The sequence below is a fragment of the Psammomys obesus genome, unplaced genomic scaffold, assembly GCF_907164565.1.
Source record: "Psammomys obesus unplaced genomic scaffold, mPsaObe1.curated_primary_1811, whole genome shotgun sequence".
NCBI lineage: Eukaryota > Metazoa > Chordata > Mammalia > Rodentia > Muridae > Psammomys > Psammomys obesus.
The window spans coordinates 10742489-10766436 of NW_026596149.1; the positions used below are offsets into that span (position 1 = coordinate 10742489).

Below are 23948 nucleotides of genomic sequence, written 5' to 3' on the forward strand. Positions count from 1 at the left end.
TTAAGAGTGTGCACTATCACCAAACAGCAAATTGTGGTACATTTTTTTTCATTCACTCAACAAACGTTTCTAAGGACTCTATAAGACGTCACATGTTATCTCTGGGGTGTCCCCAACTGTAAGCTTCTGGAGGGTTAGAAGCAGACATGTCTTGGCTCATTCCCATCAGTCTGCTGTTCTGCTTCCCCAAACCAAACCAGTCTACCCTTCTGGTCCTGATATCCAGGGGTATCCTAAAAATACAATGGTTCCTACCTACAAACACTGCCTACATTTTCTACTTTTCTCCACCTGCATGGCTAACAGGGCTATTTCAAGTCACCATTAATTTTACACTTTCCCGCATTGATTATTTCGTTCCCTGGCAAGTATTCCTCACAGCCCACAGATCATTCATTCATTCTCATTGTTCTCTCTGTGGGAGAGAACACGGAGTCTCACTGTGTAGCTCTGCCTGGCTTCAAATTCACAGAGCTCAGCTTGCTTCTGCCTATGTGCTGCCCCCCCCCCCTTCCCCAGGCAATCCTCCCTTTTGTCAGGTATTTTTTAGGACCATAGGTCAGGCCATGGAATTCTTTTAGTTGAGCCATTCTGATGATTTCCTAATAGATGCCTTTATCCTTGTTTATATTTCCCCTTCCTTTCTGTGTTTACGCCATCCCAACTCTACCCCCACCTTCCTCAGCATCTTCCTGCTAGGTTGGCTTGCTTTGAGCTTCTTGAACCATACACTGCTTTAAGGCTCCAAGCACTTTGTCTAGAAAGTTCTTGTGGAGTTCTCTCTCATCTGCACTTCGCTGCCTGATTTCTGAGGCTTTCTAGCCGGCCATACCGCAGGTCCGACCTTCTAGAACTCCCTCCGCCCTAGTCACTGCACATTTGTCCACTACTGTGTACCTGTTATCTGGTCCTCTTTGGAGGGCAAGCGCGGAAGTGCAGGGCAGAGACTACGTGTCTCTGTAGGAGCCTTCCTACAAGGTATACATTCAACAGGGATCAGGAAGAGAGAGGTCAGCAAGGCGGCGGGCGTTTTAAGAGGTTGCTTTGTGTGCAAGCAACCCTAACTGCATTCAGTGTGTTATTTAAAAAATTTAAAAGACATGAAAGTAGCAGGGCACGTACGGTGAAGGGGTTCAGGGAAAGGGGAGGCGGACAAGAGAGGAACGGGGAGGAATAGGAGCAAAACTGTCATAGTCACTAGTGTTTACAAGAAATTGTCAGAAATAAACTTGTAAAAATGGAAACTAAAGGACGTTCCTAAAAAGGGAAACAAACCCTAACAGGGTCTTCAAGCACACGAGCCCTCAGTCTTCAGACCCGGCGCCTAGCCCGCTCCAGCCAGGCACAAAGGTCGCCTGCTCCGCGCGATCCAGAGCTCGCGCCTCTCTCCCTCAGAGCCCAAACCCATCGCGGACGCCCGAGCCCCCCAACACCCGCACCCCGCGCTGCTCACCCAGGTCGGGATCCTCTTCGCCGGCCTCACCGGAACCCGCCAAAAATTACAACTGGACCCCGCCCAGCTCTGACGTCAACGCGTTCGTCTGTGGACAGTACTGTGACTGGCCATTCCGGAACCCCTGGACCACACAGATTCTTGGAGGCGGAAAACACCGCCTCTCAGTAGAGCGATCTGATTGGTGGATTGCTCAGACGCCATCTTTGTTACGGGCAAAGAACTTCCGGTTGGTGAAGCCCCAGCTTCCCGTAACTAAAAAAGAGAAGCTCTGGCGCCCCCTAGCGCGGAGAAGTTCAAGCGTCGTTACCTCCTCCGGAGCCCCAGTTTTGCCCATTTTTAAGGTAAGGACTAAAGAACACAGAAGCCTGGACTTCTGCCAAGGGCGCTCATCGCTGTCCTCACAGGGTTCCCTGACCTAACAAGTGAACCTAGCAAAGTCTAAATCAGTTTTGCTGATTCTGGGTCCGGTTTAGATATCAGAATTTAAATAAAGCGGGACGAAAGTTTCTAGTTTTCCCTCTGGCTGACCTACAGGAACTAACATCTCTTCAGATTTTGTTTCACCACCTGTAAACTGAGGGAAGGCTACGTGATATTTTTGGACTCAGAAACCAATATTCCTAGAAAATCCCAGATTTTGGGAAACCTAGAATTTATGTCAGAGTTGTAAATAATTTATTAGATCATTCTTTAGTAAAATTCACACTTTATTTAGAGACTAAAAAAGTTTTTATACATAGTACTAAAAACATTTTCCACGTAGCTCTGGCCTGGAACTTTCTATGTAGTTCAGGTGAGCCTCGAACCCATGGACCCATAGATCCACATGCCTCTCTCTGCCTCCCACATGCTGGGATTAGATGCCTGGATTACTGTAAGACAGTATGCAGCAGGGCATGGCATATCCTGGAATTCCTCCTCCCTCCTCTACCCCTTTTCCTTTTTCTTTTTTTTGCTGATAATTGAAGTAAGGGGTTCCTGGATGCCAAGCAATCCCTCTGCTTCTTGAGCTATATTTGTAGCCCTGGCCTATAATTCTTGAGACCTTCTGCCTCACCTTCCACAGAGCTGTGATTACAGGCCTGAAAAATTAACGATGGAGAAACTGCAGGAAGCACACTGACCAGTTCCTGCAGGCACTCTGCAGTTCCTTTCTTCCCCATGACTTCACAGGCGGCCTTTGCTTCCCGTGCAATTCAAGGAATAGGAAACACTATCAGCCCAAGTACCCAAGCACAGCTGGATGTGGAGAACCAGGCAATCTGTATTGTTATTGGTTTAGTGGCAATTCTGAGGATGGAGGAGATAGTGGTTTTGAAAAAAATAATGAAGTAAATTCAGAATCTGTTGAATATGGGCTATCATAGAGAAAGGAGGCAGAGGAAAGTCAGATGGAGAATGGCTAATCAATTTCTGACGTATGCAACTGTTTCTTGAGGTAATCCACTTTAGTGGGAACATGGGAAGTCCATGTTTAAGGGCATGACAGAGTCCGTGGTTGGTTTCAGAATGACACCTTAGTCAGCCTTCTCACTTCTGTGACAAAATACCTGAGACAGCTTAGGGAAGGAAAAGGTCTTGGCTCTGTTTTAGAACTCAGTGAGGCAGAATGGTGGATGAGGCAGGGCATGGTAGAAGTGTATGATGTGTGGTATGGTTGAGCAGAGCTGCTCACCTCATGGCAGCCAGGAAGCAGGATGACAGAAAGACCAAGAGCAAAGTTTATCATTCCTACCCTCTGCGACTCACTTCCTCTAAACAGGCCCTGCCTTCCACAGTTCCACCACCTCCAGTAGTCTTTTTTTTTTTTTTTTTTTTTTTTTGCTGCTGTTGTTTTTGTTTTTCTATACAGGGTTTCTCTGCTTTAGCTCTGGCTGTCCTAGAACTTGCTCTGTAGACCAGGCTGTCCTTGAACTCATAGAGAACTGTCTTCCAAGTGCTGGGATTAAAGGTGTGGCCAGCAGCCCTGCTCCCCAGTAGTCTATTAACCCTGGAATCCACCGGTGAATTAACCGTCAGGGTCTGGAAGATGCCCTTCTGAACACTACCTCTGCATGAGGTGGCCAGGCCTTCAATACAGGAATCTTTTCATGAGGACACTTCATATCTTAAGCAGAACACTAAGAGAATGATGACAAAGGCCCAGGAGCAAGCAGCTTGTTTCAGTCTAGGGCTCTGAGCAGAGGCTGCATTCTCTTTAGCAGAAAAACTGAGGTCTCCACATCGGCTTTAAACTACTGCAGGGTTGTTTTTGTTTTGTTTTAAAGGGAGGTTCTTGCTGTATTTCTCAGGTTGGCTTTGAACTCCTGGTGGTCCTCCTGCCTCAGCCTCCCAATGTATTACATACAGGGATGCACCAGGAAGTGGTTCTTAATTTTCTGGGGAGGGAGCAGAGATGAGGGTGTTCACAGACCTCTTTGGAAAAATAATACAACTAGTAGTTTTCTGTCCTTTTCTAGAAGAATACGCAGTCAGGAGCATGTGTGCTTTTCAGTGGCTCACACTCTGAGAGGAATCTGGACTAGCTGCCAGAGAGCAACACAGGTATACAGAAGGCTCAAGATAACTCACCATGGGAAAACACAAAGCCAAACAACAGTCATCTACTATCTCATCTGTCAAGATGGCCATTATTATCAGAAAAAGGAAGGACAGAAGGAAGGAAGGACAGAAGGACAGATGTCCTTCTGATGAAACAGCAGATGAAAACAAGGGTGAGGGACTATTGAGATGGCTTAGTTGATAATGTGCTTGCCCTGTAAGCCTGGCAGCCTGAGGGGTTTGCTAAGAGACAACTATGGCAGTCGGTAATTTTGACTGTCAGTTTGCCTGGATTGGGAAACGTCCTGGGGATTAGCAGCTTCCCACTTGGTTTCTGGAGAGCGAGAGGTTGGCAGGTGGGGAGACCAGCGGGATCAGACATTCCTCTGTCTGCCCCCTGACCTCCCATGGTGTAAGATGCCTGGTTCCCACACACCCTCCCCACCAGGAAGCCTGAAACCTCTGAGCCACTGAGCCACAGGAAGCCTTTCTTCCTTTCCAGTTTTCTGTCAGATTTTATAACAGCAACAGAAGACCAATTTACACTTGCAGACAATCATGCTATTAAACATGGATGAAGACTATTTATCCGTGAAAATAACATGCTTAGCTGGGCATGGTGACCTTAATCCCAGCACTCATGAGGGAGGCAGGCGAAAGCCAGCCTGGCTTACAATGAGTTCCAGGACAGCCAGGGCTGCACAGTGAACCCCTGTCTTGAAAAACCAAAAACAAGGAAAGAAAGAAAATAACACACACAAAACTTCCATGACTTGTAGCTAACTGGGAACATGAGACAAGGTCTTAGAATAGATAGTAGTAGATTCAATGAATGAGATAACACACAGAGTATTTACAAGTTGTTTACTAAACTGGGGATTCCCTTAAAACCACATAGCCTTAATATACAAATTTTACAGCCACTATTCTGAACAGTAGATCACGACAGTTTATCCCTCCTGAGACCTCATACCCCTTGATCAACATCTCACCCTTCCCACCCTCTCCTCCTGTGCTGATAAGCACCATTCAGCTCTCAACGCCTACGAGCTCAGTTTTTTCAGTCAACTGTAAGTGAGAGCATGTGGTATTTATGACTGGCTTGCTTCACTTGGCATGATGTCCCCCGGGTCATCTATATTCTCATGTGATATAATTTCCTTATTTTTAATGGCTGAAGCTACTTTGTTATGTATATGCGTTTTCTTGTCCATTCACCTAGGTCACACTGTATCCCAAGTACTGTGGAAATGCTGCTATGAAACGGTATATGGATCTCTCTCCCACAGTCTTAATTTAACTTGCCTTCATTTGTAATCCTCTTCATGATCAAACAAATGCTTTGCTCATAGTCTTATTAAGACCAATTGAGTTCTTACTTCACAGTTTGGATTCATCAGATAATTATACTTGAATGAAGTAAAAGGATTTTCCCAGTAACTTTATTGTAAAACCACCTGGTTTCCTCTTCTAGCTGGGATACTATAGAAATCTATTTTATTCAATATAAAATAGTAAAGAAATCTATACTGGAAACTATAAGAAGAGAAAATTCTCATTGAACTTTTAGAAATGTCATTAGCAAACTCTGTTGCTAGGGTCTGAGTGGGGAACCTAACCTAAGCACTGTCGAGCCAGTACAGCATTCTGCTGTCTTGGAGTGGGAATAACTATTTAGGCATGAAGACACTGTAATTTGAAGTATACGTTCCCTTGAGATGAATGAACTATTTTGCTTCTATTTAAATACAAGTCTCTCTCTGTGTGTGTGTGTATTTAACCAGAGATCTTATGATAAACACAAACATTTTACTTAAATGTTTTAGGACTTGATGCTGTTTACTTTGTGATTTGTTTAGTTCCTGCTAGAACATTTTCCTTCAAGAACGTTTTTTTTTTTTTTTTTTTTTTTTTTTTTTTTTTTTTTAACACAAAATACGGCAAGTCCACATTTATTCTACGTAGACCTGGCTGGTCATGAGCTGGACTGGCAGGTGTGCTATGCACCACCATACCTGGCTCTGTTCACAGTGGTTGCAGGGATCTCGCTCGAGCATGCACTGGCCTCTATTAAAAGGATCTTCTACTTATCAGGAGTAAAACATCTCAGTATTAAGCTTGAATTAAGTCTAGTGAGCTTAATGCAGAATATACGTACCGGTCAACTGCAATGGGACAGACACAGAGCAGAATTGTACTTTGTAGTAAGTGATGTGTGTGAGCTGCTGCTTCATCTGGGAAGGAGACAGCTGTCCTTGGAAATATTAAGCTGTGTACTGTAACGAGCCCGTACACCTCTGGTGCAAAGGGAGACTGAAGGTCGCGTCACACTGCACAGCAGTAGGAGAGCGTGCCACTCCTGACCAGCAGGCCCAGCCCTCCCTGTCCTGGCGTCAACGGAAAGTTCACAGGGTTCAGTCAGAAAGGGCTGAAAATTACACAAAATTACACACAGAACAGCAAGATGCCTGCTGGGCGAAGATTTGCCTAGAAAAACACTCCAGACATGTTTCCCGGCCGTTTCATTTTCCTGCCTCTTAAAGCTTCTTAACATATGTCAGTGAGTTTCTCCCCTGTGATTTCATGAGCTCGGTCGCAGGATGTCCCATTCTGGCTGAGCAGAACACAAAGACACTGGCTCGCTTACTGGAAGGGTGGAAATTAGATTCTACTTTCTGAGTTTGTGTCTGGAGATGCTCTCCTTGGGTCGGGTACATTTTCTTTCTCCGGAAATGAGGATAAGGGGGCAAACATGTTTGTGTGACAACAAATAAGACAGAAGTACAAGTCTTGGAGGAGAAAATGTGGCATTTACCAACAGTTTAGGGGGTTGAAACGACACTCAGATGATGCAATCCATGACATGGATCTGTAGTGTGTCAATGTCTGGCAGGACTTCTCCACATTTGGGGCAGGAATGAATCGGGATACTCCGCGGTGGCTGCTGGCGCCAGCTCAGGTCCTCGGCTCCTGGGGAGAGATGAGAAGTGACTGTGCCATCAGCTCCATCTCCAGAGCACTTTGGCCAGAATTTAATAACAGATGGTGAGTGTGAGCATGTTAAACTTAGTGATCACTGTCCAGTGGGATACACACACATACTTTTGGGTCACTGGTGGAAATTATGACACGAACACAGAGAAATCTAGATATAGTATTTGTTACTTAAATCACATCCCAAGCTCAAGGTGTGTGAAAACATAGCTTCGGTTCTAGGTACAGGACAAGACATGGTGTATTAAAAATTAAATCATTATATATAGAGAGAGTGAGACATAGATGAAGATATAAACTAGAGAGACAGCCATTAAAGAAGCTGGGAAAGGGTTCTTGGAAGGACTTGCCCCTTCTCAGAAGCAGACAATCTTTATTCAGTAGATGGACTACAGGATTATAAAGTATTGCTCTGTGCTGGGATGTCAGGGTGGGGAAGCCAGGTGAAAGGGCAGCAGGTGCAGCCTCAGGCACAGGGGTCAGCAGGGTTAAGAGGCAGGTCCTGGATCTGCAGCAGAGCCTCGCGGTGTTGGGATGAAGCAGCTCTCCAGGGGCTCATGTTCTGATCCTCAGGTGGCAGCGTGAGTGTGGGTGTGGGGGCTGTGGATCCTTTAGAAGGTAGAAGTAGGTCATTTCGTCTGACCCTGACTTCTTGTCTCTGCTATCTGTCCAATGTGAACAGCCTCCTCCTTCTACATTTTCCCACTGCCATGATGTTCTTCACAAAGCATTTGAAGTGCATCCTAGCTCTACGTAGATCTTTGATCAATTAACTTTTCCATTAATGCTGAAAAATGTTTCTGCTTCCAGGGCCTCTCTCTGACCTGATCTTTCTGGACCAAATTTTTGGCTTTTAGAGTCTTAGCCTAGTCTTGTCTTGGCTCCCAAAGTGTCTTTTTTTTAAAAATTTATTATTACAAAGAAAATGACCTTTAATATTTATTTGCTTCAAAGCACATTGCTTAAATTTATGATACAGACAGCTAATACATGGCTTGTGGTAAACAACTTAAAGACATTTTTATTGATTTATTTGCAACACTGAGGGTCAAACTAGGGCCTCAATCATGCTAAGCAAGCATGTTATCACTGAAGCAAGAGTGTGTGTGTAGGGGTAGTATAGATGTTGTCTGTTGGGGTGGTATAGATGTCGTATGCACATATGTGTGGGGATGCTCACCTGTGAACACATATGTGGAGGGCACGGGCTGATGTCTAGTATCTATGTCATACTCCAATTCAGGTCTTTTGAGACAGGCTAGCCTTTAACCACTGATGCTGAAAATACCCCAGGTTGATATTATGTCATGTGCTCATAAATAGCCATGTGCTACCTCCTCAGCACATGCTCCATGAATGCACATGTTTACTGTTTGGATTTATTTTGTGACTTAGGATTTTTGTTTGTTTTTAATCAGTGTATGTATATACATACACGTATCTTATACATATATGTGTAAGATTCATTTTTTTCTTATTCATGTGTGTTTGAATGTGTGGTGTCTGTGTTGAGGCGCTTGCAGAGACCAGAAGAGAGAGTCAGATCCCCAAGAGCTGTAGCTACAGGCAGTTGTGAGCTGCCTGATGTGGGTGCTTGGAACTGAACTTGGTCCTCTGGGAGATCAACAAGTATTCTTAGCTGCTGTGTCATTCCTTTGGCTTCTTTATCAAAGCATATTAATCACTCAGAACAGTGGGTTTCAGTGTGATACTTTCACATATGTATACTAATCTTTGTTTGTTTGTTTGTTTGTTTGTTTGAGACAGACTTGCCCAGGCTGGCCTGGAGTTCTCAATCTTCCTACCTCTGCGTCTCAGATACTAGCATGAGTCACAACACTTGAATGCTAAACTTATTTTTTACTTACTTTCCTATAAAAAGACTTTGCTTGTGATGTGTGGAGAGGGAGGGACAGACAGAAAACACAAAATGACGTTCAGAAACATTTCCTCCAGATTTAACAGTTTACTATATATGTTAATGGCATTTCCTTGCTGGTGATAAAATTGCAACTTTAGAGCATCAGTTCTATGTGTGATTAGTTTTCATTGTCATCTTGCCACAATCAAGACTCACCTGGGGAGACAGTCTCAAGGAGGGACTGTCTAGGTCCAGTTAGCCTGTGGGCATGTCCGTGGGGGACTGTCTTGAGTATGTTGATTATGTGGGCAACCCAGGGTGTGGCGCACCATTCCTGAGTTATGTAACATGGAGAGAGCCGAGCTCTAGCCATGATTGCATTAACTGTTCTCTCTTCTTCACTGTGGATGCGATGACTGTGTCACGTTCCTACTGCCCTGGCTTTCCTGCAATGATGGATGATAGCCTACTACCTGGAAATGCGAGTTAAAATAAACCCTCCCTAAGTTGTGTCTTGTCAGGGTGTTTTCTCACAGCAAGACACAAAAGCAGGCCAGATTGTGAAAGGCACTTGGGCTTGTTCCTTTTTATAGGCCTGTGACATTTAAGATGACATCTTGTTGGTAAAGCATTGCCATTAACCTTTTCCCTAGCTGTGTTAGGTCTTTTAATTTTTTTGAATATAAATCAAGGTAATACTTCCCTTTTAATAACTTACAGAACACAGTTGCCCATGTACTAATACTGCATACAAACCTAGCACCATGCATTTCAGAGCTTGTCCAGCATTTCATGAGGATATGGGTTTAACTTCTAGCATCACTAACAAAATAAAGCAAAGCAAAACCCTCTGAATAAATGCAAATAGAGGCTCAGGATGAGGTGAAGAGGTGACTGAGATCAGCTAACAGTGACTGGTCAAGAGTCTGGGCCGAATGGAAAGAGAGGGTATTGGAGACTGACATTCTGGGGAGACAGCACTGTATTTTGACTAGTTTGATTTGAGATTCCTTCTTTACAATGTAACCTGAAAACCCAGCTCATAGGTGACTCACCTCTTGGAAGAAGGTAGGCCTGTTGGTCAGAGTCACTGGTCCTTGCCCCATGCCGGCTCTGCATTTCCATCAAGGACTGCCTACTGGGGTCAAAAGCAACACTGCTTGTAAGGTTCTATAATCCTGCAACAGGACACCTTTAAGCAGCCAATAGAAGTGTGAGGGTGGGAAAGAAGTTAAACAAACAAAAATAAAAACAAAACAAACCAACAAGGCTGAAGTTCGTAAGAACCAGAACTGACTCAGAGGATACAGCAATGGCAGAGTGCTTGCCCAGTCATGCACAAGGCCCTGGTTCGACTCCCAGTGCAGGAAACAAGAAGCTACCCAGAAAAGAAGACTGACTTGGTTCTTAGCTACTACTAACATCAGGACGGAATATGATAAAGACACTAAGCAGTGGCTTTATGAAATAAAAAAATAAACAATTTTTTTCTTTTCTTTTTTTTTCATGACAGGGTTTCTCTCTGTAGCCCTAGATGCACTGGAACTTGCTTTGTAGACCAGGCTGACCTTAAACTCAGAGATCCTCCTGTCTCTGCTGGGATTAAAGGTGTGCACCACCACTGTCCAACTACCAAACTCTAATTGATAGCAAAGTGGATCAGAGAAAGTGACCTATTTCTGGAGCAAGACACTACATAGCAATTAAATAGAACAAATTATTTCATTTGATAAGAGAAAAAAAAACCAAAATTTTTATTTTCTAAAAAATAATGAATGAAATCTGCAGCAGCGTTCACAGTCACATGATATAAATCAAATTGCAAAATGATTTCTACACTGATCATTTTGTAACTTAAACACAGAAAAAAAAAATCAGTATTATCTTCCTTAAAAAAGCACCATGTTGGGAGCTGGAGAGATGGCTCAGCAGTTAAGAGTACTTACACTCTAACAGAGGACCTGGGCTTGGTTCCTGGTACACACATAATGGCTCACAACTGTCTGTACCTCCAATTAAGGAAATGAGACACCCACTTCTGACTCCTGCTGGCACCAGGCACACATCTGGTGTCTACGCAAACATGCAGCAAAAAACACAAACGTGAATTAAATAAATCTAAAAAAGTTGGTTAAAAATAGATGCAGGGGTTTGTGTGCAGATCTGTATGTAAAATTATAATGCAGATGGGTGGCTCTTCACCAGACTCTAGTGTCACAAAGTAAGGGAAAAGGGGTATACAGGAGGATGGAAAAAAAAAAAAAGAGGCCAGGTTTGGCTACAAACCTTTTGTTCCTTTGCTAAAAAGAGCTTGAGGGTGGTGAGACGGTGACAACCTTTCTGACAAGCTTGAGTTCAGCCCTTGGGCCCACATGGTAGAAGAGGAGAAGTGACTCCTGTAAACTGTCCTCTGATGCCCACACACAGATCGCTGCAAGCATCCATGCCCCACACATGAAAACAGGTAATAAAAATGGTTTAAAGAAATTTAAAAAAATACTTGAAGCAAATGAAATAAACAGTTCATTTAGAATGGTAAACGTATCGCTTGTGTTAATTTATTTTCTAATTAATCATATTTAAGACCTCTCCCGATAAATTTTTAGCCAGACACATGGAGTTTGCCCGCACTCCCAGCAGCGCCCTACAGACTGCAGCAGGTGCTCCAGCTTGAGGTCAGCGTGCAGTACATAGCAAGTTCTAGGTCAGTTTGGGTTACAGCGCTGACCTGTCTCAAAATAAGGAAATACAGTAAATAATCACTTCTTAAAATTAGAATTTGGCAAGTATTTTTTTTAAACATATAATTTAAAGCCAGGTAAGATGCTGCGACACTGAATGTTTTTATAGTTCATTTTAAAGCAAGAAGGTTGGCCAGGTTCCTAGAGGCTTCTGTCAAGCTTTGGTGTCACCTGACCTAAGTGTGAAACAGGAACAGATGAGGTGGAGGGAGAGCGAGTCTCAGATGCAAATGAGGACATGGGTCCTACAGTGAACCTCTATAGCACCGGCCTGTGTGCCAAATCTCCTCCTTGCTTTATCTTACCTGCCTCCATCTTCAAACTCATTGTTTTCTTTCAGCAAAATTGCCAGCTGCAAGGCCAGCTGCTCCTTTTCTTCATGAATCTTCTCTCTTGCTGCTCGTTCAGCATGAAAGTCTGAACAGTACACCTCCATCTGTTAGAAGAAAAGGTACATGAGTTACCATGGAGATGGGCATGGATTCGGGGATGATCTGGCCCTGATCCTGAGATCAGGGTCAGTGCTGCATCTGCAGACAGGCTTTGGGAATGACAGAGACTCCTGCCTCGTGATAAATGCCTTTCCAGTGCCATTAGACAGTAGATACAAGCTGTGTGTATGTGGGTGCTCTAAAGAACGAGAACCCCCAAACTGAACTGATATAAATGGCTTAATTCAGTAAAATATTCTTTTGAAAATAGTATTCGGGTATAACAGATAGTAACCAGATCGTTGTCTTAAGCTTAATTTAAAATAAAGAAATAAGTATTTATTATTTATTGAATTCCAGACATGTGTGAAGTCTTATGTTGGTTGCTTATTTTACCTCATCAAAAGTCATCAGAATCAGCACTTGGGGGATGGAGGCAGGAGAGTAATGTCTGTTAAGGTCTATGTTGTAAGTCCTGGGCTACATACCATGTCCCTGTCTCTAAAAAGTCCTGGAAATATACTCATCATTTTTCACATGAGCTTAATAGTTCTTAGGAAAACTGGCTGAGGCTGGCAGTACAAACCTGTAATCTTACTGCTCTAGAGGCTAAGGCAAGAAGATGCTGAGTGCTAGCCTAGCTTGGGCTACATGGCAAGACTGTCTCAAAGAAGAAATCTGTTCAGTGACCTCAGTGTTTGAACCTAGAGACAAGTCTTATTTGTCCTGGACTCTTCCATGTCAAGCCACTGTCTCTGCATGGGGTCAGCAGCCTCTGCTTTGGCTCCAGGGATCTTTATCTCCTGGTACTGTACTTCTCTGTGGTCTCTTCCCACAACAGGGCCAGCCAGTGTAACTACTAAGGTGCTACAGAAGGGGTGCCTGGTGGATTCTGAAACTGCATCATAAAGGCACTGTGGCTCATGCCTTGCTCTCTGCTAGATCGCTTCCTTTGGGGGAGGCCAGCTGCCATACCATGAGCAGGCCTCTGAGAGGCCCACACAGGAAGGCCTCCTGACAATCATGTGACTGAGTCATTTTAGAAACTGCCTGCCAAGCCCATTTTTAGTGCAGCCTCATGAGAGACTCTGAGCCAGACCTCCTCCCTTGCTGAGCTGTTCCTAGATTCCTTCATAGAATCTGTACATGAGATGACAAATGTATGTTTCTGTCGTTAGCTGCTATGCTTTGGGCTTAAATTACCACATAGAAAAACAGATAATTAATACACTATGGCAATAATTTCACTGTTCTCAAACTATAACATAAAACAATTTCACACTGAATGGAGATAATCTGAACATTGTTTTCGTAGCATTCAATCTTTTGCATTCTTTTGTTTTACTTCTTTTTTTTAAAAAAAAGATTTCTTTATTTTTATGTGCACTAGTGTTTTGCCTGCATACATCTCTGAGGTGCCAGATCCCCTGGACTTGGAGCCACAGATAGCATGAGCTGCCATGTGGGTGCTGGGCATTGAACTCAGATCCTCTGGAAGAACAGCCAGTGCTCTCATCCACTGAGCCATTTCTCCCTTTTTGTTTTATTTTTTTGAGAGTGTCTCACTACATAGCCCTTAGTGGCTTGGAACTCAATATGCAGACCAGATTCACTTCCAACTTGTGGTCATGTGTTTGTGTCATGTCTGTGGTGGGTGTTTGTTTTGGTAGATGGTCTCATTCACTCAGGAACTCTCCTTTGTGCACATCAGAAGGTAGATACCAATGCTGATCCAGGATGGATAGTACAGAGACTCCATTTTCACTGGCTCACAGCTAGAAAGTCACAGAACTGAGTCTCCCTGTGATCATTTACTGATACCATAGTATGTCACATCCTCCTAAAATGATCTTTTACACATAATTACCTTTTAGACATTACAGTGTTGATATAATAGTTTTGTTTTTGAGACAGGATGTCACTAGGTAGCTCAGGGCTTCAAAGTCATGATCCTTTTGTGTTAGCTACCCAAATGCTGGAAAACAGGTGTGTACAACTATGTGAGTTTAGATTTTTATTTTCCATTAAACAGTAATGGATAATACAGAGCAGCGGAAAAGCCCAGTAATGTGGGCTACCCAAGGAAAGACTCCCATGATGCTCCTGTAGTAACGAAATTACAGCCACAGACACAAACTCCACTCTGTGGGGTTTGTCCACAGTGGGCAGCTGGCGATAATGAGTCCTCAGGCAGCACAGAAGCTGTATCACTTCTAAGTAAAAACTACAAGGATACAAAGACATTGGGGGCCTCTGGAGAGAATTCAGTTATGTGAGATAACCTGGGAGTATTTATTAACTTTAAAATAAGCAGTGTACTTAATGATGTAATCTCTCTCTCTCCCTCTCTCTGTCTGTCTCTCTCTCTCGCTGTGTGTGTGTGCACATTTGTGTACCTGTACATGTGGAGGCCAGAGGACAACCTTGTATGTCATTCCCCGGGTACCATCCACTTTGGTTTTTGAGACAGCATCCCTCACTGGCCTGGAGCTTCCCAAGTGTGCTAGACTGGCTGGCCAGGGAACCCCAGGGATTCCAGCATTGGGATCACAGCACATGTTGGCACTCCCAGTATTTTTTTTAACTTATATTCAATATTTCTATTTAAAAGCAGATTTTAAGAAAAAGACCATTATGACGCTAGGCATGGTAACAGACACATGTAAACTCGATACTTGGAAAGCAGGAAGATCAGGAATTCAAGGTCACCCTTGGCTACAAAGCAAATTTAGGACTAGCCTAGACATGAGGCCCTGTCTAAAAAATGAACAAACACACAAACTAACCAAAAACTGCATTCTCCCTAATACACCATTTATAAAAACAGTATAAACTACAAAATATTTAGAAATAAGTCTTACGAAAGATGACAAGAAACTACTAACATTACTAAAAACAAACAGGCCAGCCTGGGCTATATGATATTTGTTTCCAAAATCATCCAGGCAGGTGTGATGGCCCACTTTTCTAGTCTTTAATCTTAGCACCTGGGAGTATAAGCTGGTCTTGAACTATTGATCCCCTGCCTTTATATCTGAAATTTCAGGTATACACAACCATGGCTAGCTTTGATTTAAAAGTTAAAAAAAAAAATCCATTGGGTAGGCATGGTGGCTCAGACCTTGAATCCTGGCAGTTGGGAAGCAGAGGCAGGCAGATCTCTGTGAGTTCCAAGACCAGCCTGGTCTACACAGTAAGTTCCAAGTCAGCCAGAGCTAAACAGTGAGAGGGCAACAACAAAAACATTGGCAGAAGGAACACAAAAAGGTGCCATGAAGTGGTTAGGCACCAGCACTCTGACACCTGAAAATCTGCTCAGAGCTGACCTCACTCAGCTCACGTTCTAGACCGTATCTCACCTGGGCCCTGAGGACAGCCATGGTCTCCAGGTCCTCCTCCTGCTTCGCGATGGTCTGCTTCATCTCATCCATCTGAAGCTGTTTGGATGCCAGCGCCCGCTCTGCCAACTCCAGCTTCCCACTGAGCTCCTGCAGCACCAGCTTGTCCACCTTTTCTGCCTGAAAAGTACAACCCCATTCTAGAAATGGCTTGGAAATGATGTAGCCTATTTTAGGAAAACATAAAGGTTTACGCTTAAAAACTGTCAGCTCTAGTCTGTTACTGAGTAGTGACAATTCATTCAGGAAGTTGTACTCATTTATGACTAGCAAATAATCACTTCCTTGTTGAAAACACTTTCTTAAAAAGTAACAATGAATGGAGCACTGTTCACAGTAGATGAGTCCAGATCTTCACACACCAAACACCAGGTAATTGTCAAACACAGTGACAAGCCCTACCCTGAAGAGCCTCTGAGTCATGGATACTATTGGATTTATCTTGTTACTTTAACTCTGTAAATACTTCACATTCAGAAGGGAATAGGTCCTTGCTGGGCATTGTGACTCACACCTCCAATCCCAGTACTCAGGAGGCAGGGGCTGGTGGAACTCCTTGAGTTCAAGGCCAGCCTTGTCTACATAGTACCAGGCTAGCCAAGAACATATAGAGAGTCATTCTCTAAATAAATGGTTTTTTTTAAAAGCTATTGAATTCAAGAGTGTTATAATCTCTCTTTTTAAATGAAGTAAAAAGGGCTGGGCATGGTGACACACACCTGTAATCCCAGCACTTGGGGAGGCAGAGGCAGGCGGATCTCTGTGAGTTCGAGGTCAGCATGGTCTAAAAAAGCAAGTCCAGAGAGCCAAGGCTACACAGAGAAACCCTGTCTCAGAAAAAAAAAAAAAAAAAGCGGGGGTAAGGGGGAGCTGGGGCTGGGAGATTATCCAGTCAGTGAAGTGCCTGCTATGTGTAGGAGGACCTGAGTTCAGATCCTCAGTGCCATGTACAGGCCAGATGTGATTGTGACTCTTGTCTGCAACCCTAGCGCTGGGGATCCAGAAACTGCAAGGTCCTTGGTTTGCTGGCTAGCCAGCATAACCAATTGGTAAGCTTCTGGTTCAATAAGAGAGACACTGAAAACTAAAGCAGACTGTCTCAAAAATACTAAACATCAACCTCTGGCTTCAACATGCACACACCAATGAGCATGTACACACACACCTGGAAAAGGAAAAGAAAACTTGGGCTTATGGAGACTGAGGTAGTAGGACTGTAAGTTCAAGGTCTGCTCGGGTACTTTTTGAGACCCTGTAAGAGGTGAAGGGTAGAGGATGAGGATGTAGCTCAACAATAGAACATTTGCCTACCATGCAAGAGGCCCTAGGTTTAATCCCCACTATAAGAACATAGGTGGGGAGGAGGGAGAGTGGGAGGGGAGAGAGGGGCAGCAAAGAGCAGATTTATAAGAATATTTATATCCCTATAAATTGAAAGACTTATTGAAAGGCTCCATGCTCTGTAAATTTTACACCATGCTGGGCATTATTACTAATTTAAATACACTAAGTGGAGTGCTCCAAGATCACTGCCAGCAGGCAAGACACCCGTGCAAACTTCATTCCTCAGATGGCCATGGCCAACTGTCTCCTCGTACACTGTTCACATAGGAGCCCAGGCTCTCAGCTCTCCTACAGATAGACCCTGAGGACATAGGAAAAGCCCACGCCCTTCCTGGTCGACATCAGCACCATCTCCATACACAGGGATGTTTTATATATACACGCAAAACATGAAAAGCTACAATAATTTTGACACAATTGATAAATTGCAAAGTGGTTTTTGAAACCAGACTTAGTTGAGGGGTCATGCAATTTTTTAAAAAATAAATACAATATCCAGTGGTTTCCATCCACCCAGGCCACGGAAGTACTTTTTTTTCCTCTATAAATACCTGTTTTTTGGTTAGTTCTTCAATTGTTTTCAGTGCATTATTATGTTCTTGAAGAAGCTTGTTGTGTGTTGACTGCAGAGTGGCTAACCTGGATCTATTAAAATATGATATTAAAAATGGAATAATGAGGGAATATCACAGAATCTCATCCTCTTGTCTCCCTAATAGCCTTTGAAAACTCAAGTAGAAAAATCCCTGTTTGAATCATCCCAACAACTTTTAGTCAGCAAGACACAACCTAAAACCTGAGGACAGACTAATGAGAGATTGTTTTAATCAGGTTGGCTCATGGGCATGTCTGTGGGGATTGTCTAGATTGCCTTAATCCATGTGGGATGACCTGCCACGTGAAAATACCGTGATGCCTGCCATTGCCTAAGTTAGGGCTCTAGATTATCCTGGCACTAGGGAGGCAGAGGCAGGCACATCTCTGAGTTTGAGGCCAGCCTGGTCTACAGAGTGAGTTCTAAGAGAGCAAGGGCTACATAGAGGAACCCTGTTTCGAAAAAACAAAAACAAACATACAAAACAAAAACAAAAACAAAAACAGGCCACCTTGACTTCCTCCCAGTGTGACCGTGGAACTGTAAGCTCAAATAAACCTTTGTTCACTAAGCTGCTTTGTCAGGATATTTTATCACAGCAACAGAAATGAAACCAGAACCACCACATAGCAGCATTTTTCTTACTCTCAAAGAAAATGGTATCTTCCAAAAGACTATCTCTTTCCCAAAAGATAGAATGAAAATAATTTTACTATTTTTGTTACAATATATCTCAAAGATGTAATTCTCCCAAAGGGTCTCCTAGAACCTTTCCAAATGACAAAACATTTTGTGGCATGATTCTCATGTCCCACTTCCAGTCTGTACTTGGACAACTGCCCTTTCCTTTTGAGCAGCTGCTATCCCTCGCACACAGCACACTCACTTCTCATCCTCTGTCTTAGCTTGCTCCATCTTGATTTCGGAGCGCATGCTCTCCACCTGCAGCTCCAACTTCCTGTTACTGTAAACAAGCTCTTGCTTCTCGTTCAGCTCTGATGGGGTTGCAGAGTTCTTCCTTTCCAGAGTCTGGCACCTAAAAAAGATGATTATCTTATGAGAGAAACGACATTGTGTCACTCCCCATGGCTTCTGTGCAAATCCTCAAAGGGATGTCAAATACAGAGCCTGGTAGGTCCACAGCATTTATTGGACAAAATAAAGACTTTGTTCTCTTTGCTTTCTGTTTGCTTTTTGTTTCCTCTTGCCTTGTCTCCTAATAAGACATGGTGATATTTTAACCAACCTAAGAGTGAGCCAAGGAGCATCTTAGAGCGAAATCCCTGGGTAACTTTCAGAATTTAACATCTTGTCTGTCACAAAGACTGATTCTGACAAGGATTAGTAAGAGAAAAGGAAAGCCCCTGAGCATCACTTAGAGATCAGAAAGAGAACTCGAGTGGAATAAGTAAAAAAAAAAAAAACAAAAAACAAAAAAACAAACAAATAAATGATAGCTATGCGCTGGGTGTTAATGCCAAGCACAGTAAACCTCTCACAATTCAATACTATGTGTATATCGTACAAAGTGGATAACACTGAGGCTCAGAAGGCTAGACCAGTGTGACGTCAGTTGAACTTTGTTCCTAAGCTTTGGCTAACTCCTCTTTAACATTTTTGTTACTTGTTTGTTTTGTGTGTAGGTGTGTATGTGGAAGTCAGAGGACAATTTGGGGAAATCAGTTTTCTTTCCATCATGTGGGTACCGGGGAGGGAACTAAGGAACTCAGGCTGTCAGGCTTGGTGGCAAGTGTCTGCCCACTGAGCCATCTCACCAGCCCCACCCCACCCCCACTCCCTTTTTGGACACTATTTAGTTCAGGGTGGCTTAAACTGGCAGCACTTCTGCCTCAGCCTCCCAGTGCCACTACTGGTGTGGGTGATTCCCCAGTCCGAGCCCTGCCTCAGGATTAGGTGTTAAGCCTTGCACATGCTGGGCAAGCACTTCAAACCATCAGCTGATTCTTAGCCTCAGATAGTTCCCTAAATCCAGAAAAACAAGCAAGGGCCAAATCAGCAACTATAATTTGTCAGTAATACAGTAACAACACTGTTTTGATACAGTAATGTACTTAATAAATTATGTGCTAAGGTTAACTCCGAGTTCTTACTTTTCTTGAAGTCTCTTCTTCATTAGCTCTGCCTCACTGAGTTTTGTGTGTGCCTCTTGGAGCTCCTTAAACAGACAGGTCACTTGAATGTTCAGTGTTTCCACGACACTTCCAACCTATCATGGACAATGGCGGACATTCACATGAGATGACCATTAGAAAGGAAACGACACTGGGAGAAAACAGTCTGATGCACTAGCATCCAGCTAAGACTGATACTCTAAGAAGACTTAATTTGGGCAAGACTTCCCCAAGTGCCTTATATGAAAAAACAATCTTTTGGGTATGCTTCTGTTTCCTTGCGGAACAGTAGTTATCAGTCTGGGCATGTATGATAATGGAGTTGCTAGTAAAGCTGGTCCTACTCATGCTTTGGGGAATCATAAGCCACAGAGGTATCATCTGGGGAGAGACTCAGACCCTATATTGCCTTGCCAACTTCTGCTTCTAGTTTATGCAATTATCTTTATTATACAGCTTCTTCCCTGGAAGCCTGCCTGTTATCAGTTTGTACATGAGTTTATAAGAGCTTAGAAACTTCAATACTTTCCTATAACTGTTAGTACGTTTCAGCTAACAGTGTGCTGTTCTGAAGCTATACTCTCTTTGTCTAAGTTCATCCTGTTCTCTCCACACCTGCCCCACTCCCTCTGTTTTGCATTTGTGGTCAGGCTGGTCTGGAACTTGCCATGTAGCGTAAGCTGTCCTCACACTCAAAAACCACCTGCCTCAGCCTTCCAGACACTGCAATTATATGGGTATGTACCATCGTGCCAGTCTTCAAAATGTTCTTTAATGTCTTAAAGTAAGGACTTGGAGCCAGAGAAGGTGGCACAGATCTATAATGTTAGCATGACTGAGGGCTAAATCTGAGCTAAGTCTGAGGCTTACTCTGAGCTTAGCCTAGTCTAAGACACTGTCTCAAAATTTAAAAAAATTAAAAAAAAGGAAGAAAGTAGCAAATAGTGGTGTGTGTGTGTGTGTGTGTGTGTGTGTATGTGTGTGCGCGCACGCGCATGCACGCGTATACTGATGAATAAACTGAACAAAAGGATCATTTTATATGTTGCTCCCATGGACTACTGTAAGTTCTGTAACCTCCCAGTTTCAGGCACTTTTCCCTAGCTTAAGAATCTTCAGGCTCAAGGGCATATCTCTAAGTTACTACACAACACTGAATATGTATCAGGAACTTAATGGAGTTAAGCGTCTTTTTCATGTGGTGCGCTTGTTGTGTTAAGGATTTAGGAGGTGACATCAGTCAAGAACAGACATAAGAGTTTTTATGTAGTACAGCCTGGGCTACATCTTACTGTGACTGACATGGAGTTCAAACCCAGGGTAAGGAAATGAAAGAGAAATAGGAAAAAGTCAGCAACAGACAAAAAGTTTCCACTTCTGAAGTAAACAGCATAACCTAAGACTTGAACCCAGCAGCTACACCCCCAACGGGGGCATGATAGTCTTTTGGAAGTGTTTTACCCACACTCTCTGGATCTTTGTCCTCTTCATCTTCTGTGCTTCCCTCTGTCTGGGTCTCAATCTCAGAATAGTCATTTGCTTTCTTTTCAAAATCTGAAATTCTGAAAAACAAAAAAACCAACAACGTAAGAATGTAGAAATGTTTTACTTTCTGTTTAGTTCTAAGAGGACAAGCAGCTGTAGAGGCACTCAACGAGCACCACCAAAGCCTGGACAAAGGGGGTCCGGAGTCTCTTTATGTTTGCCCCATTAGCAGTGGTCTTGATTTTTTTTTTATCACACTGAACAGAACTGCTGTGACTTAAGATGAATACACACAAAACATCTCAATACAGATGAAGCAGAGAAACTGATTAAAGTGAAGACTGGCTAGGAATGGTGGTACAGGTCTGAGGGAATCTGAGGTGAGAGAATTACAAGTTCAAAGGATGCAGAGCAATTGCTGTTCAAGACCAGCCTTGGCAACTTCACAGGACCCTGTATCAAAATAGAAAGTAAATACAGAGGTCAGGATGTGGATCAGTGTGATAAGAGTCCCTGCCTCGTATACTCTCAGTTCAGTCTACAGTACTTAAACATACACATAGCAGGTTTCATATTTCACTTATGCACATATTTTTTCTCTCACTAAAAATCCTACAAATATGCCTTTTAAACAGCTACATGCCTACATGAACAAAGAGTCAGCAGCAGCAACAATAAACAGAAAGCACAAGAATGTGTAGGACAGGATTAGTGTTCTAAGAAAGCTAGACTCCAGACCAAGAATAAGGAGAGCTAAGAAGTTTCCTGAGTCACACTGTTAAAACCCTTTATGGCCAGGAATTGGGGATGCCTTGTGTATCCATAGAATGAGGAATAAATAAGAGCAACTAGAAAGTGGCAAAATAAGGGGGCTCAGGGTGCAGATATTCAGCAGAGCTAAGGAATTGCGTTTCTTACTAAAGGAAGGGAATTTGCATTAGACAGCTGCAGTCCTTGCCCTTTCCTTTTTACCTCAAGAACCCTGCCATTTAAAGCAGGAAACCAGAGGCTTTTCTCTGGAGAACTGGACTAGGAAAGGGAAAACATTTAAAGTTTCAGACACTGCCTCGCTGAGGAAATCCCCAGCTGAGGCTTCCTGCAGCTGCTCCCAAAACTCCAAGTAGCTCTGGCTCTCCTCATAAATCTGACCAGCCAAGACCATGAGACATTTGAGGAAAACCTTGAAATAAAACACATTTTGCTCTAAAAATAAAATAGGTCAGTGTAGAGAGATTATTACTAATATTCCTAGAGACCCAAGGAATGATTTACAACCATTAAAAATAGAAACAAAACCATCATAAAAAGATGAACATTGGCCAGATCTGAGAGGAGGCGAGAGAACACAGGTGAAGAAGAGCACTGGGTGTGATGACACACACCTTTGCTTCCAGAACTCGGGAGGCAGTGACAGTCAGATCTCTGTGAGTCTGAGGCCAGTCTGATCTACATAGTGAGTTCCAGGATAGCCAGGGCTACACAGAGAAACCCTGTCTCAAAAAACCAAAAATAGAAAGAAAAAAAAAATCACATGACTAGTTCTATCTAAAAATAATACGATAGCAGGTTCTAGAAAAATGAAAACGGACATTTAGGAGATAATCTATCCCCATATTAACTCGAGATTGCTTTATAAGGAATGAAAGGGTTCAGTGTTTCTAGAAAAAAAAATGATGAAAAACAGCTCAAACCAAAACGTGTATAAAATTTCAGATTAGGCAGGATAACTAAAGAACTGGTAAAGATGAGGAAAAGCAGCGCCAAAATGCCCCATACAAAAAGAATGAGAATCAGAAAGGAAGTAGGTTTCTCAACAGTAAAGCCAGAAGCTATAAGGCAAGGAAGCATGCTTTCAAACTTCACCTTGAAAACAACTAACCAAACTGCTCATCAAGTATAAAGGTGGCAGATCTCAGAACATATTCTCTTTTCATATTCTTTTTCAGTATGTCAGTAGAGATATAGTATACCTTAACAAAAGTAATAAAGGCATTGGATAAAGGAAATGGAATCCAGCATAGGAGAGCTGAAGAATTCCATAGGCTGCTGGCTAAATGTGGCCTTAGAATGATTACAGTATAGTAGGACCAAGAGAGCTTGAGAACAATCTGAGAAGTGATGTGTTTAATGTAACTGAGGGATTGTCTCCCTACAGTTAAACATCCCCTCTGAAATAAGGGAACTTTATTTTTAATTGTGTGTGTGTGTGTGTGAGAGAGAGAGAGAGAGAGAGAAAGAGAGAAAGAGAAAGAGAAAGAGAGAAAGAGAGAGAGAGAGACCAGGAGAGGGCATCAGATCCCCTGGAACTGGAGTTATAGGCAGTTTGAGCCATTCAGTGTGGGTACTGGGGACTGAACTTAGTTCGGTCTTCCATAAGAGCAGTGTATGCTCTTAACTGATGAGCATCTCTCCAGCCCTTCACGTTGACACTTAATTGCCATGACACTGTAGCAGCACTGTCTTCAATGAAAGCTATTATCTCATGAGTGGGTTCCTAATAAAAGGCGGGGAGAAAAGCATGACTGCTTTCTGTTGAAAACCTCCAGAACAATGGGCTGAAAAACGCTTCCATACTTTACAATCTATCTAGTCTAGCACTCTGTTAAAGAAACAGAAAACAGAATAACACATTAAGCAAATGTTTAAATGGCTACTATTGTGCTGAGATATAAAAAGTATAAAAAGGAAATGGGATCATGCACAGAGCATGGCTCAAACCATGAATGAGAGTACATATAAATTGTGTGCATGTCTAAATGCACAGTGACTGGAACACTGAGCAGTACTTGACCAACGCTCAGCATTACCCATCTCAGCTGCGAACAGGAGGTGGAAAAAGTTCCAGACATGTATGTACTGTGTTGATGACGGTTATAGAGGACAGTTAAACCTTCCTAATTCATACTGAGATTTCAATAGGTCATGATTAAAATCTTCAAAAAAGCGAGTAACAATGTAAACCTCATCCAT

At 43.0% G+C, this 23948-nt stretch overlaps 1 protein-coding gene across 2 annotated transcripts in view; it reads right to left on the reverse strand.

Annotated features, from left to right (window-relative positions):
• Positions 1–4847: 4847 nt before the first annotated feature.
• Positions 4848–23948, reverse strand: part of Optn (optineurin) — a 45990-nt gene continuing 26889 nt past the window's right edge. Inside the window, exons 7-14 of one of the 2 annotated variants that reach the window (XM_055593790.1) lie at positions 20959–21055; positions 19473–19588; positions 18248–18397; positions 17318–17411; positions 15384–15542; positions 11899–12029; positions 9908–9987; positions 4848–6967 (exon numbers count right to left, since the gene is read on the reverse strand). In XM_055593790.1, the coding sequence (XP_055449765.1) occupies positions 6840–6967; positions 9908–9987; positions 11899–12029; positions 15384–15542; positions 17318–17411; positions 18248–18397; positions 19473–19588; positions 20959–21055 (955 nt within the window). In that variant the 3' untranslated portion in view covers positions 4848–6839. Of the gene's footprint in view, positions 6968–9907; positions 9991–11898; positions 12030–15383; positions 15543–17317; positions 17412–18247; positions 18398–19472; positions 19589–20958; positions 21056–23948 lie in introns of both variants that reach the window. The other variant, XM_055593789.1, reaches the window with a different exon arrangement.